This window comes from Diabrotica undecimpunctata, unplaced genomic scaffold (genome assembly GCF_040954645.1).
Source record: "Diabrotica undecimpunctata isolate CICGRU unplaced genomic scaffold, icDiaUnde3 ctg00000716.1, whole genome shotgun sequence".
NCBI lineage: Eukaryota > Metazoa > Arthropoda > Insecta > Coleoptera > Chrysomelidae > Diabrotica > Diabrotica undecimpunctata.
In genome coordinates, this window is record NW_027311976.1 from 1 (window position 1) to 15,513 (window position 15,513).

Sequence of the window (15,513 nt, forward strand, 5' to 3'; positions counted from 1 at the left end):
TTTCTTAAAAATGCCCTCACATAAATAATTTTTATTAAATTCTCTAGTATATAACGTATATAACTTATAAATTATTTTCTTTAAACACCAATCATATCAATATATATATATATATATATATATATATATATATATATATATATATATATATAAAATAATAAATTGATTTAAAATAAAATGAATGAAAAATATATAATAGAAAACTAAGTCTAATGGTTCGTTTTTATCGTATTCTTACGAATAATCAAGAACCCGTTCAACTTCGGGGCGCTGTAAAACCCAGAAAAATTAATGAAATGATTTGTAGTGAAACTTATTCTTTAAAAACCTTCTATAATATTGCTCTGATGTCATTTTATCGTAAAATAATTAAAAAAAAGTTATAAGGGCCAAAAAAAATTATTATTATAAATAAGTTATTTTTGTTAATAACTTTTTTATTTTCTATTTTACACTAACAATTAATAGAAATAAAGTTGTAGACAATTTAATTTTTACAAATAATGTTGAATAAAATTTTCTGTAGGGTTGGTAGTTTACAAGATACAGTGCGAATATCTTGTGCATCCCATATTCCAAGATGGCGGGTATTCAAGAAATCCAGGTAAACTTCGGAGCGCTGTGAAAAGAGAAATTACCGATATTACTTACCCTCCAAACAAGCCTATACTTACCCTCCCAACAACTTAAAAGAATAAAAGTGTGTTCGGAAATGCATAAAAAAGGTAGTGATCAACTTTTTGCAGCAATCCATAAACTAATAGTTCTTAGATGGCAGAATGAATTGGTATAAGAAGAGTGGCTAAAGGGAATAATATGTCCGTTGCATAAAAAGGGTAATCAACTGGAGTGTAAGAACTATAGAGGCATTACTCTGTTAGCATCTGCATATAAAATCTTCGGCAATGTATTGTTTAAAAGACTTAAACATTTTACAAAGGATATTGTTGGTCAATATCAATGCGGATTTACTGCTGGAAAGTCAAGTAAACATCAAATTTAAGCACATAGGCAGATTCTAGAAAAGTCACCAGAATATAACAATGACACACACCATATCGTCGTCGAATTCAAAGCAGCCTATGACAGTGTGAAAAGAAATGCGTTATATAATGCAATGATATACTTTGGAATTCCACCTAAGTTAGTTAAGTTGACCCAACTAATAATGCAAAACGTAAGCTCATGCGTTAGAATTGAAGGAGAAAACTCTATGTTCTTTGACATTAATGGTCTAAGACAGAGGGACGCACTGGCGTGGCTACTCTTTAATATTGCCTTGAGAAAGGCAATCATACAATTTAATATTAGAATAAATGGAACCATTTTTAATAGATCGACGCTAGTTATAGTGGACAGAAGTATGAAAGTCCTGGTGCAGTGTTTTATAAGGCTTGCGGACGCATTAGGACTTATGGTAAACGAGGAAAAAAACCAAATATATGTTGGTTTTTAAAAATCCCCCAAACGTTAAACAGTGACTTCAAATTAACAACCATACCTTTGAGCAAGTCAAAGAATTCATATAAATTGGATTAGTAGTAAGCGCAAAAAATACGACAAGCGACGAAATAAAAAGACGCATAGCAATAGCAAACAGAACTGTTCACGGGCTCCAGAAACATGTAAAAAATAAAAATATAAAACGTGTAGTAAAGCTCAATATATACAAGACCTTTTTAAGACTGGTTTTGATATATGGGGCTGAAACGTGGAGCTTATCTCAATATGATGAAAAATTTCTTGGTATTTTTAAAAGAATAAATCTTAGAAAGATTTTTGGGGCCGTAAATGAAAATGGGCTATGGCGTCGAAGATACAACTTTGAACTATATCAAATATACACCGATCCAGATATTGTGAAATTCGTTAAAGTGCAGAGACTTAGATAGGCTGGATACACGAAGAGATTAACATTTTCAAAACCAGAGGACACAAAAAGTAGATGACGACGACGAAGGAGATGGATTGATGATGTGAAAGAAGACATATAGACTCTAAGGGTCAAAAGATGGAGAGAAGTTGCCAGAACTCGACAGGAGTGGCGACTTCTTTGTGATCAGGTCAACATCAACAACGGATTGTCGAACCACTTAGGACGATGATTCCCAAACACAGATAACTGTTATAAACATTTGCAAGAATCATTTGCAACTTTTAGATGGCATAGTTGCAAAAAATTCTTTTACGCATCAAGTAATCCTTTAGAATTGATCCTGTACATTTTTCAATGACCACAACGAATTGGGGTTGAAATAAAGGGTTGCGCCCTAAATTTCACACACCTGTACCAACCGATTACGGCACTGCCAAAACAGTAATCGAAATAACGATACGAAACTATGTGTATGAATGCCTTCTTCTTCTTCAAGTGCCCTGTCCGTTGCGAACGTTGGCTATTAACATGGCAATTCTGATCTTATTTGCGGCGCTTCTGAATAGTTCGACCGATGTGAGCCCGAACCACTTCCTCAGATTTTGGAGCCACGAGTGTCTTCTCCTGCCTGGCCCTCGCTTACTGTCTATTTTTCCCTGGACAATCAATTGCAGTAGACGGTACTTATCGTGTCTCAATATGTGGCCTAGATATTCAAGCTTTCTTTGTTTAATTGTATTCACGATTTCTTTCTCCTTTCCGATTCTTTGGATTACCTCTGTGTTGGTGACATGTTCGGTCCAGGATATACGAAGAATGCGTCGGTACACCCACATTTCGAATGCTTCTAGTTTTCTCGTGAGCGTCTCCGTCAGCGTCCAGGCCTCCACACCATACAGTAAGATCGGAAAAATGTAGCATTTAACTAGTCGTAGTTTTAGGGGAAGAGACAAATCCCTGCTTATGAGGAGCTTTTTCATATTGCTAAATGCTGCTCTAGCTCGTTCTATTCTCGCCTTAATTTCTGTGGCCTGTTCCCATTTTGCATTTACGTTGGTGCCAAGGTACACATAAGATTCTACATGGTCAATTAGTATGTTACTTATCCGTAACTGTCGAGCAGGCTGTTGCTTCCTGCTTATCAGCATCCACTTTGTCTTCTTGAAGTTGAGGCTCAGGCCGTATTCCTCACTAACTAAATAAACTCTTTCCATTACCTGCTGTAATTCGTCTATGGTACTGGCAAGGATCACCGTGTCGTCGGCATATCTTATATTGTTTGTTAACTCGCCGTTTATTTTTATGCCCTCATTTGCATTTTCCATACATTTATTAAATATTTCTTCGGAATAAATATTGAATAGGAGTGGGGATAATATACAACCCTGACGGACACCTCTTTTGATCTGCACACTTTTAGTGAGTTCGTTGCCAATTTTTGCTCTTGCTGTTTGACCCCAGTATAGGTTTGCCACAATTCGAATGTCCTTGTCGTCAATACCTGTCTTTCGCAGACACATGAATGCCTTACTGTTTCAAATTGCCTAAAATGTGGTCAAAATTTTCCGAAAATCAAAGATTGTTCCTGCTACTGGTACCAATATTTTTGTACGGCAATAGGTAGCAGGTCATTATTTTTGTATAAGCCAAGTAAGTTATAAATGTCTTACAAATATGTTTGACCAAAATACCCCCCTTGAGTGGTAAGTTTACCTTACATGTGTACCGATAAAAATTGACAAGTTGATATTACACATTGTACTATTGATTTATATGTGATTTATGCTGGGTCAAATAACCCCTTAAAAATGTCTCATATGCTTGCAGTCTAAAAGTAAGATTAGGTTACATTTGTATTTATATTATTATATTGAAGTGGATAACCTTACAATCGATGAAATATTTATTTTACAACCTCCTAATTGCGATTTTTTTATGGTTCCATATATGCCTTGTATGAGAGTATTTGCGTACTTTTTTCAAGTTTTTTTTTGTCATTACACCTTTCAAACCATACAGACTAAAAAGTATATTGTTCTTATTATTGACATAGTTGCTAATTAATTTAGTATTTTTAAATGAATAATACAGCATGTTTAAGGTATTATAATAATTATCTAAATAAAAACTAAGATTTATTTTTTACATTTTATTCAAACTTAAACTCAATTTCAAGGTTCCTTAAGTCAAAATTTTCTTTTGCTATTCTCTTTAAATTTTTTTCCTCGGTAGGTCCAACTTCTCTTACAATCCTGGACAGATATCCATTCGTATTTTTAAGCAGTTCATGTGCATGTGCGTATTCTACTTCTTTACCATCTTCGATAACTAAAATCTTGTCGTTGTCCATAATCGTACTTATATTATTTGCTATTGTAATAACCGTAGAATTCTTGAATTTTTCTTGAAGTATTTTTTTCATGATAATGCTTGAGCAATAATAAGAATTAAATTTTACATTACAAATATTTTGTTAGAAAGATATAGTTTTTGAGATAAATTTACAGTGTCATCATTAGACTTCGGCAAATATGCATATTGCATATTTTGCATATTGTGCATATTTAATGCAAATATTTTATATTTTGGCATATTTGTATAAAAGTTTGCATAAAGTGCATAAAAGTTCAGATTTTTATACTGTATTTGAAAATTTTTAAACATACCAATTTATTTCAATTCTTGTATAAAATTTTGTAGTCATTTTAATCAAGAAATGATCTAAGTACGTAATCTCTACAGGTACAAAACATTTACAATTTCAAAGAAGATCAATTTAAGTAGCCCTCAACATTCTTAGAAAGTCTCGGTTACTGAGGCATTCAGTTATTGGATAATCGCTAAGGGTTCGCTCATTTGCATTTTATGATCTAATCCCCAAATCTATCTACAATTTATTGTATCTTAACAGCAGGTAAACGGCTAATAGTTTTGTTCCTAATTTAGGGATTTTCCAAAATCTCCCAGTTTATTGAATTAGGTACCTAAATATTTCTAATTCGATGCTCAGATTTGTAAATCATTTTTGTTTTGATATTCAAAGTGTAAACACTCGTTGTGCGTAACAAAAAGGAAGATTGTGATTTTATAATGCCTAAAACAACCAGTGCTTCAATTTGGATTAAACTTTATAAAGAGCTGTCTATGGATATGGGAAAAATCTACTGTTCAGTCTGTGGCAAAATTGTAAGTATCTAATATTTTCTATTAAATATCTAATATTTCATACATACAGGGTGTTTCCAAATGACACTTACAACGTTTGACTGTAGGTACTTCTCGAAAAATTGAACAAAACGATATAGTTAATGAGGGGTCAAACTTATTTACTTTTCGAGATACAGGGTGTTAAAATTAAAAAAAATTAAATTCTTTTAGTTAATAACAACAATAACTTTAAAACCAATAAACGTATTTACTTGAAATTTAGTACTCGTAGGTTGTTTAATGAAAAATAGCTTCCTTTAGTGAGAAAAAATTGTCCATGGTACAATACAATGGTGTGTATTTAGAAAAATTTTTCACCTTTATTTTTTTTATGAAGTCAGCTATTCTAAAACACAATTATTTTTATTGTAATTGAATTAACAAAAAAAAAACTTTTGTTGAATTTTAAAATAAGTTATATGATGTACTAATGGTTAGTAACAAAAACTAATTTGTGGATTATTACTGCATTTAAAACACTTAGCGAGTGTTTTTTTTTCCAAACCAGTTATTTGATTAACCAAAAACACCTTGTATATTTTTATATTTTGAAGGTTGGGTTAAAATAAAGGTTTTTATTTCTATTTATAGATAGCATGTGAGAAGAAATTTCAGATAGACCAACATGTGAGAACTGCTTCACACATTGCAAAAAAAGGAAAAATAGGAGGAAAACATCAAACTTCAATGGCTAAACGTTTCCAATCTACTTCAAAAAAATTAGATGAGCAAGAAACTTTTAATGAAGACTTGTGTCGCGCATTAGTGTCTGCAAACATACCGCTTTCAAAATTAGCAAATGTAAATTTTAGTTCGTTTCTACAAAAATATTGCAAACTTAATGTTCCAAGTGATCGGTCTCTAAGAAGAAATAATGTGAACGGGCTATACTCGTCGGTGTTAATTAATATTAAGGAAGAAATTGCAGATAATTATTTTTACATATCTGTAGACGGAACCACTAATTCCTCAGGAAAGTATATTGCTCATTTATTGATTGGTGTTCTTAAAGAAGATACCCTACCAAAATCTCATCTTATTTCATGCCAGTAACTTGAGAAAACAAATGCTTTAACAATTTCGCGTTTTATACAACAAACATTAGCAACTTTTTTTCTTCCGACAACTATTCCTTCTAATAAATTACTGCTTATTTTATCGGATTCTGCTCCTTATATGATGAAAGCAGGACAAAATTTAAAAATATTTTTCCCAGATTTAATACATGTTACTTGTGTAGCGCATGGATTAAACAGAGTTGCAGAGGAAATACGAAAAAAGTTTCCTCTTGTAAATACCATGATATCCAGTGTCAAAAAAGTATTTCTTAAATCTCCTATAAGAATTCAACTTTATAAAGAAATACTACCTAACATTCCTCTTCCACCACAACCTATTTTAACGCGATGGGGAACATGGTTAGAAGCAGCTAATTTTTATGCAGATCATTTTGTTAAAATAAAGAACATAATTGATACGTTAACAGATGAAAGTTCCCAATCTCTTTTGGACTCTAAACAAACTTTTCAGAGTAACTTGCTTCAACAAGAACTTTCATTTATAAAATCAAATTTTAGTTTTGTTCAAAAAACAATTACTCAGTTAGAATCACCAAAACTGTCATTGTTCGAAAGTACAGCATTAATAAAAGAATTTGCGTCATGTTGTCGGAACGTTAGAGGTAATATTGGAAAAGATATTTTAAAAAAATTTGAAGCTACTATGGAAAAAAATAAAGGTTACCATATTCCTTCTGAAGTAGTCAGTGTTCTAGCTGGAAATATTTCGGAAACAATTAATTTAGAACCAAATGTTTTGGTTAGTTTGAAAAATGCTCCCGTTACATCAGTTGATGTTGAACGAAGTTTTTCCATATATAAATATATGTACTCAGACAGAAGCCACAAGTTTTTGTTAGAAAATTTTGAACACCACTTGGTCATTTATTGTTACCATAATTCTAAATAAGTTTATTCATACTTAAAAATGATGTAGTTACTTAAAATAAATGTAAATCTTAATGAATAGTAGGAAATATTTAGTTATGTACACTTTTTTTTTTAAATAAAATTGTTACTATTTTACGATTTTTTTATTTATTTGTATGCATATTTTGTAAAATATTTGCATATTTTCGGGTAAACACGTGCATATTTATGCGCATATTTTCTACATTTTTATTTGCATATTTGCCGAAGTCTAGTCATCATACATAACCAAATAATTAATCTACAAAATCTCCAACTTGTAAGTTCGAATTCTAGGCAATTTATAACATAATGGTTGTGAAACATTTCTTAAGAACAATTTGTAAATATAGTCTTTACAAAAGAAGTCCTTTACTGTAATATTTTATAGTCTAAGCAGGCAATACATTAACCCGCTTACTTAGTTATTTCCATACAAATATTAATCCCTTTCAAATATGTCTTGCCTAATCGTCCTTTACCTGGTTTTTCTTGGCTTTTCCCTGCTATTCCGTGAAGGAATTACCTAGCTTTATAGATGTATAGTTAGTACATCATTCTCAAGAATTACAAGCACGGATTCTTAGCGGTAATAAGTGCTGTTATGCATACAAGACTTAATAAAAAGTAAATTATTGAAACGTAAGTCTAAGCTTAAAATATACAAAACAGTCATTAGACCAGTGGTTCCATATAGATGTGAAACGTGGACCCTTTCAATCACTAATCAGTGAGATCAATCACTAATCAAAAATCAGTTGAGAATATTTGAGAGAAAAACATTGAGAAAGGTATTTGGATCAACGCATTGTAAGTTCGTGGAGAATAAAAATGTACTATGAGCAGGAAAAACAAGCTTCTCAATAAGCAGTCGTCTGAGGCAGTACATGTAACAGATGATCGCGGTCAGTGAAAATCGAGATCAGTGGATCGCGGTCATTGATTAGACTATCCGAGCTGCTGAAGCTTAATGATGAACCACAACTCATCTGCTAACGTGTTAATGACTCTGATAATGATGAGTTGGATGAATTATTGCAGAACGCAGATATGGTTAGATTTGTAAAGTCACAAAGACTAAACTGGCTTGGCCACTTAAAAAGAATGCCAGATAATCAAGCTGTAAAAGTAATCCAGATAATGGAAACCCCTTCAGGAAATAGGACAAGGGGAAGACCCCGTAAAAATTGGATAGACTATGTAGAGAAAGTTCCTAAAACCATAAACATCTGTCAGTGGCAAAATAAAGTATTCGACAGGCAGAATCGAAGAACGCTGTTAAGCAGGCCAAGACCTAAAAAAGCAGGTACAGATACTATTTCACCATTTAGTTAACATTTATCTAACTTTCAGAATTTTTGTCAGTCTTTTTGGTTCTGGAGCATTTTCCCTCTAATGTTTCCAAAACAGTTTTGAATTTAAACTTGAGAACTGGAGTCAGCTATTATCAACAACCAATTTATATATATATATATATATATATATATATATATATATATATATATATATATATATATATATATATATATATATATATATATATATATATGCCCCGGTTTAAAACGTCTTTAGGCGTTATCTGATGTCTTATATGCCCTTTTTCTTTCTTCCCAGATTAATTCCTGTAGGTTCCTGGCACTGATGAGTCACATTTTGGTTCTATCTAATCTTTGGCCCGCCTCTTTTCCGAAATTCTGTCTGTTTCCAGTTTATTACTTGCTTAGATGTTTTTGTTTTTGACATACTTGTTTTGAATGTGTTCAAACCACGAACAGTTTTTTTTTTGGCTATCATCAGTAATGGCTGCTTCAATACATATCATTTCTTTAATTGTGTCATTTCTGACTCTGCCTTTTCTTAAAATCTTAAGTGATCCTGTCAATGCATCTATTTCAACAGCTTCTATTTTTTTTAATTTTTTTGTTAGTCGCAATCCTCAAATTCATACAACAAACTAATTTTTACTAATGTCTCAGATATGTAAAATTGCCCTTTCTTTTCCTTTTAAAGTATTTACTATTTTATTGGGAATAAGCCACAATTGAAGGATAAAGTAATTTTATTGTTTATTATCATTCTCGATTTCCGAAGTGAAAATTGAAACATCAATAAACTTAGTTTAACCTTCAATTGTGGCTTATTTCCAATAAAATGGTAATTACTTTAAAATGCCACAAGAAAATAGCTTCACTATATTCTTCAGAATATTCCTTTCCTTTTATTCTCTTCAAACTTGTTCTATCACTTGTTCTTATATTTTCGACCAAGTTATCTTTCACTTACCTTATAGTAATTATAGTTACTACGGTTTTAGTCTTTCTTTGCCTGGATCCCAGAATTTGTAGCCTTGAACTAGTTTTTTGCCCTTTGTTCTTTCCACTTTATTTCTTTTAATCAGTCAAGTTGTTCTCTGTTTTTTTGTAAACGTATTTATTAGCTACATGTCCTTATATATTACATTTTTAATATTTAAGTGTCCTGTCACTGATTTTTCTATCCTGTAATCTGTAATGGTGTTCCTCTTAAAATATACCATACTAGGAAAACCGTACGTAGGCTATAACCTTCAGGAACATTTGATCTAGGAATATGATTCAGTATAATTTAGTAAGTTTCAGAGTTTATTTTTAGGATCATTGCACGATTTTAACAATTCACTTTGCATCAAAATACAATATTACCCCGCACGTATTTACGTTGTCATTTATGGCCAGGATCGCTATGTTAAGGAGTGCTCTGTGAACAAGTTCATTTTTACGTGCTGCTACTAGGAGATATACGTTAAAATACAACTCGAACTTCTAAACATCAGTTAAAAATCATCGGTATAATTACAGATATTAGCAGGCTTTAGAAGAAAACATTATAAAGATACTTACTTGGAATCAATATCACAGGGATTGTTTTCAACAATTATTACCTTACTATTCTTTAATATAGCTCGTGCTAAACATAATAGTTGTTTCTGACCGCCACTAAAATTGGACTGTCCGTCAACGATTGGTTGGGACAAACTTTGAATACTTGTTTTCAATCCAACCTAGCAAACATATGTATATGAATAATTAATAGTATTATGGATGATTAATATTGAGATTTCAAGTACAAAATGCATGCCCATTAAAATTACTACATTAAAAAAATAAAATTCCTAGAGGTAATATCCGATCTGGTTATTAAACAGCAGGACAGACTGTGAATATTAATCTAATATAAAAAATGAATATTAATCTAATATAAAAAATGGGAAAATAATAAATTAAACAAATAATTAACAAAACAAAGAGAGAATGTATGATAATGTCACGTTTTTCTGTGGATTTATTTATTAAGTGAAGTAAACGTGGTTAAACCAACTTAAATAATATATAAAAAAAACGAAAATTCAGATACGTAATATCTATATATATATATATATATATATATATATATATATATATATATATATATATATATATATATTGTTATGATTCTAAAACAGATCGAAAATAAAATAAATTTTTATTTTAAAAATACCATGAGATGATAAATATTCAAGATCATGTATAGGTTAAAAATATATAAATATAATGTTTTAATTGTAATAAGTGTTTTCGGAGAACAGTGGATTTAAAACAGAGAATAGTTTTAAGAACAATTAACACTGAGTAACATTGATTTCTCTTGATGCCAGAGATCCCATGAGAATTCAGCAACTTCGAACAGATGCTTGGCCTCCAAGAAGCTTCGATTTAACACCGTTGGATTATTTTTTATGGGACTATGTTAAGTCATTGGTCTATGTGAACAAACCACAATCTATTGAGGATTTGAAGAGGAACATAGAGCACACCATTTGTGAGAATAATGCGGATATTTTGCATAGAGTGACCGAAAATTGGGTTCATCGAATTCGCTCCTGCAAACGTAGTCGCGGTGGACATTTGAATGATGTGTTATTCGGAACATAATTATTGTTATCTACATATTATATTTTGCAATAATTTTTTTTTTAATTTACAACAATTTTTACCGTTTTCGTTTAAAAAATAACATCAGGACATTCTTATTGGGAGACCTCATATATAGCGGAGTATCAGATGATAAAAAAGCAGCTGCAGGTGTAGGTTGTATAATACATAAAAGACTTGAAAACAGATTTACTTCTGGAACGTATGGTCAGGAAGAATATTACTATCAGAAATGAGAGATAATGAGTGTAGCCGTAATAAAACTATTATAGCAGTATATGGATCTAACGAAGATGATAGCGCACAAAACAAAGATACATTTTGGGAAGAATTAACGTTTCCAACAGAAGCCGCAAGAAGAGAAATATACATTGCAGGGGATTTCAACAGTAGGGTAGGAATAAAACACAAAATATACATATAGGACCATATGGAGAAATGACTAGAAATAACAATAGAAGGATTTTGCTAGAATTTTGCAATTTAAACAATATGACAATAATTAACACACTTATATACAATATACTAGAGAAGTAAAGAGTCGGAATGAAAAATCCATAATTGACTATATACTAGTTAAAAGCAATGATAGAAAAAAAGTAATGAATACAAAAGAACACAGAGAACTTGAAATAGTAACAAAGATACGGGACGAAATAAAAGAGAAAAAGACAAAGACGTGTACAGACAAGGAAAAACCAGATATTAAAGAGACAATAAAAACATATAGAGATGGTGTATGGTCACCTGTTACAAGCAAATAGGTTTAAAAGTGATCTCTCGGAAAAATTGTGAATTTGGGTATGTACACTTTAGATTTAAATCAAAAATCTGGTAGACGCTATACCGATAGATGTAAAGAAGAGTTGGAGACGAAGGCGGTTCAGAAATATAATTCAATTCATATAATTAAGAGAAAAGTTTCAAATCCTTAAATTATTGTTTAAAGTTAAAGTAAAAGTTTTTTAGTATTATCAACTTTAACATATAAACTTTTTATATTGTAAGTAACGTTTTTCTGCCAAACAGTAATTACGGTTCGCTACAATAAAGGTGACCACACACTAAAATCGACGGCAAAGTGGCGTTGGTGAATAAATATCGTTTTAATTCTCGGCTGTAAGAAAACTCGGAAAACGGGACTTACAACGAAAAGTAACTCGGTAGAAGTGACCCACATATAAACACCGATAAGGGTAGGAAATTCGACGGGTTGACTGGTCGACGACTCTTTTCGCGGTGTAGGACATGGAAGGAGATAAACAGCGAAATAACAAGAAAAGTCCAAGGAAAATATTGTAAGAATGGATAGCGACGAATACTCTACAGATAAAGGGAGAAAAATAAAAGGAGAAAATATAGATTTTTTTGTAAACAGCAAAAAAACACCAAGAACTCCTACAAAACGCCAAACAACTGAATCTGAGAAATTAGACCAGTTAGTAATAATGATGAAAGAAATGAACACAACTCAAAAAGATATGAAGCAAGAACAGAAAGAAATAAAAACTGAAATAAGAGAAATTAAAGACCAACAAAACAAAACAAACGAAGCTCTACTAAAACTGACAGTAGAAAACGAACAATGAAAAAAAGAAAATCAGGATATAAGATAAGAGAATTCAGAAATAAGAAGAGAGTTACAAGAAATGAAAAAAGCAGTCGAAATATTCGAAAAAAATAGAAGAAAAAACAACATTGTAATGAATGGTCTAAAAATGGATACAAATGCAGCCTAAAAGAAAGAATAAAAGGACTTTTTAATAAACATCTTCAAATTGATATTACACCTACAACAGTACAAAAATAGGCGAGCATACATGCGTAATAGAACTAAGAAATGAAGAGGAAAACACGAGATCATAGCAAAAAAATATAAACTAAAAAACGTCGTAAGAGAGAAAGTATTCATCAATGATAACTAGAGAAGAGAAAGGAAAGCAGAAACACCTAAGAAATTTTGCAAAAAAACGAAAAAGAAAAAGGCAAAGACGTCAAAATTGGTTACAACAAGGTGTTAGTAAACCAAGAAGAATGGAGATGGAACAAAATAAAAAAGGAACTGGAAAAACATCCAAAAAACTAGAAAACTACACCCACAAGAGGAATATTGATAACGACCAAAGCAACGGAAAGGATCTGACAATGACGACCAGGGCGACGAATAGGAATAACGATAGGAAAAAGCACGATGCAAAGGTGAACAAGGATGAAAATAGGAAGAAGATGAAAGATACACCGCAGAAAAAAGGAGAGATAAAAATGGAAACATGGAACGTAAGAAGCATCAATGAAAAGAGGTAGAACTTGTAGAACAAATGATCAGACAAAAAATAAAAATATTAGGAATAACGGAAACATAAATGAAAGGAAGAGGTTTTAAGAAGATACACAAACGATATTGGTTATTTTGGGTAGAAGCTGATGCAAAGGAGAGAGCAAAAGAACGCGTAGGGATAATAATTGCACCGAATAGACTACAATACATTATAGAAGAAACATATGTTAACCAGAGAATATTATCGCTGAAAATGAAACTGATAGACGAGGAACTATGAACAATAACAACAGCCTACGGAGTAAATGAAGATGCAAAAAAGGAAGAGAAGGATAAATTTTTCGAGGAGCTCCAAATGCAAATTGACAATGCGGAAGAAAATATAATTGTAATGGGAGATCTAAACGGTAGAGTCGGAAATAATAACAATGGAATTGAGGAGTGCATGGGAAAAGAGCAAGAAGAAATACTAAACAAAAATGATGAAAGAATAATAGAAATAAGTATGGAGAATAAATTTGTCTAACAAATACAAAATTTAAACATAAAAAAGTACATAAATACACGAGAGTACAAGAAAGCAGAAATGAAAAATCAATCATAGATTACTTTTTGGTAAGTAGCAACAAATGGAAGAGAGTACAAGACACGCAAGTGAAAAGAGGCTCAGAGATTGGCAGTGATCATTATCTAGTAATAATGAGAATGAGAACAGCAAAAGAAAAAAAATAAAAGAGGAGAAAGGTAGTAAATGAAAAAGTAAAAAGCTACAAATTAAAAGAAAAAAGATATAAAAAGATATTCCAAGGAAAATTAGACAATATTTTGAAAGGTAGGGCAAAAACTGCAAGTATAGAAGAAAAGTGGGAAAATCTTACGACCAACTTAATCATAGCTGCCAAAGAAACTTGCGGGAAGACAAAAATAGCAAATAATAGCATGAGGAGAACTGAATGGTGGACGGACGAAATACGAAGGAAAGTAAAGAACAAAAAAGAAAAATGGAAGAGTATAAATATCTAAGTATAAAGCGCCCTGAAGATTATGAGGCATATAAAGAATAAAGAAAAGAGGTTAAAATAGCTGTCAAAGTAGAAAAAGAAAGGTCATGGGAAAAGTTTGGACAAAAATGACAAATAGTTATAGAGAAAATCAAAAACTCTTCTATGGCGCATTAAAACAGCTCAGACAAAAGAAAGAACACATGATGCCGAATATAAAAGACAAGAATGGAAAGGTAATAACAGAAGAAAACTTAATCATGGAAAGATAGAGAGAACATTTCAAAGAGCTAACTCGTACAAACGTAGACAACATAGTGGAGATACAAGAAATAAATAAAGAACAAAAAGTAGAACCCATAACAACAGAGGAACTAGAAAAGGCAATTGAAAGAGTTAAATTAAGCAAATCACCAGGCAAGGATCATACCACCCCGGAAATGATAAAATTCATGGGAATAGAGGGAGTGGACAGCATGAAAGAACTAATGAATAATATCATAAAGAGAGCAGAACTACCACGGGACTGGAAGAAAGACATTACACTACCAATACACAAAAAGGGCGACAAAAGAAACTGTAATAATTACCGAGGTATTACTATATCAAGTATTCCTGGGAATGTATTCGCAAGAATAATAGAAACAAGAATAAAAACCCAAATAGAACCAACTATGGAAGATACACAATGTGGATTCAGGAAGAAAAGAAGCACGCAAGACCACATATTCACAATAATACAAGTAAGTGAAAAAGTAATCAATAAAAATAGAGAAATACATATATGCTTTATTGATCTGGAAAAGGCGTTTGACAGAATACAAAGAAAGGACGTATGGAGGACATATACGTAATAGTACAAATACGGTGAGAACCAACAACGAGGAATCCGAAGAATTAACTACAAGTCAAGGCGTCAAACAGAGATGCGTGTTGAGCCCACTGCTGTTCTCAGTAATACTAAATAAAGCAATAAAGAAAGTTAAGAGAAGAATGAGAAAACTAACATTAGGATACTGGCAAATGAAACAGACTCAACTATAACAGCTTATATTTGCAGACGACATGGTTTTGATAGCAGAAAACAGAGAAGACCTACAGAACAACATTGGAATCCTAGAAGAAGAAATGTCAAACATAAATATGAAAATAAATACAAAGAAAACAAAAACAATGATAATACCAAATAAGAGAAAGACGCACGTAATACAATTAAATGGAAAACAACTAGAAC

The 15,513-nt window shown here is 31.7% G+C and overlaps 1 protein-coding gene across 3 annotated transcripts in view; it reads right to left on the reverse strand.

Annotated features, from left to right (window-relative positions):
* Window positions 1-4,010: 4,010 nt before the first annotated feature.
* The window catches only part of LOC140431420 (ATP-binding cassette subfamily C member 4-like), a 116,163-nt gene continuing 104,660 nt past the window's right edge, over window positions 4,011-15,513 (reverse strand). For all 3 annotated transcript variants that reach the window (XM_072519346.1, XM_072519345.1, XM_072519347.1), the window contains 2 exons: window positions 9,930-10,090; window positions 4,011-4,305 (listed from right to left, as the gene is read on the reverse strand). In XM_072519346.1, coding sequence (XP_072375447.1) covers window positions 4,026-4,305; window positions 9,930-10,090 — 441 coding nt within the window. In that variant the 3' untranslated portion in view covers window positions 4,011-4,025. The remainder of the gene's footprint in view (window positions 4,306-9,929; window positions 10,091-15,513) is intronic.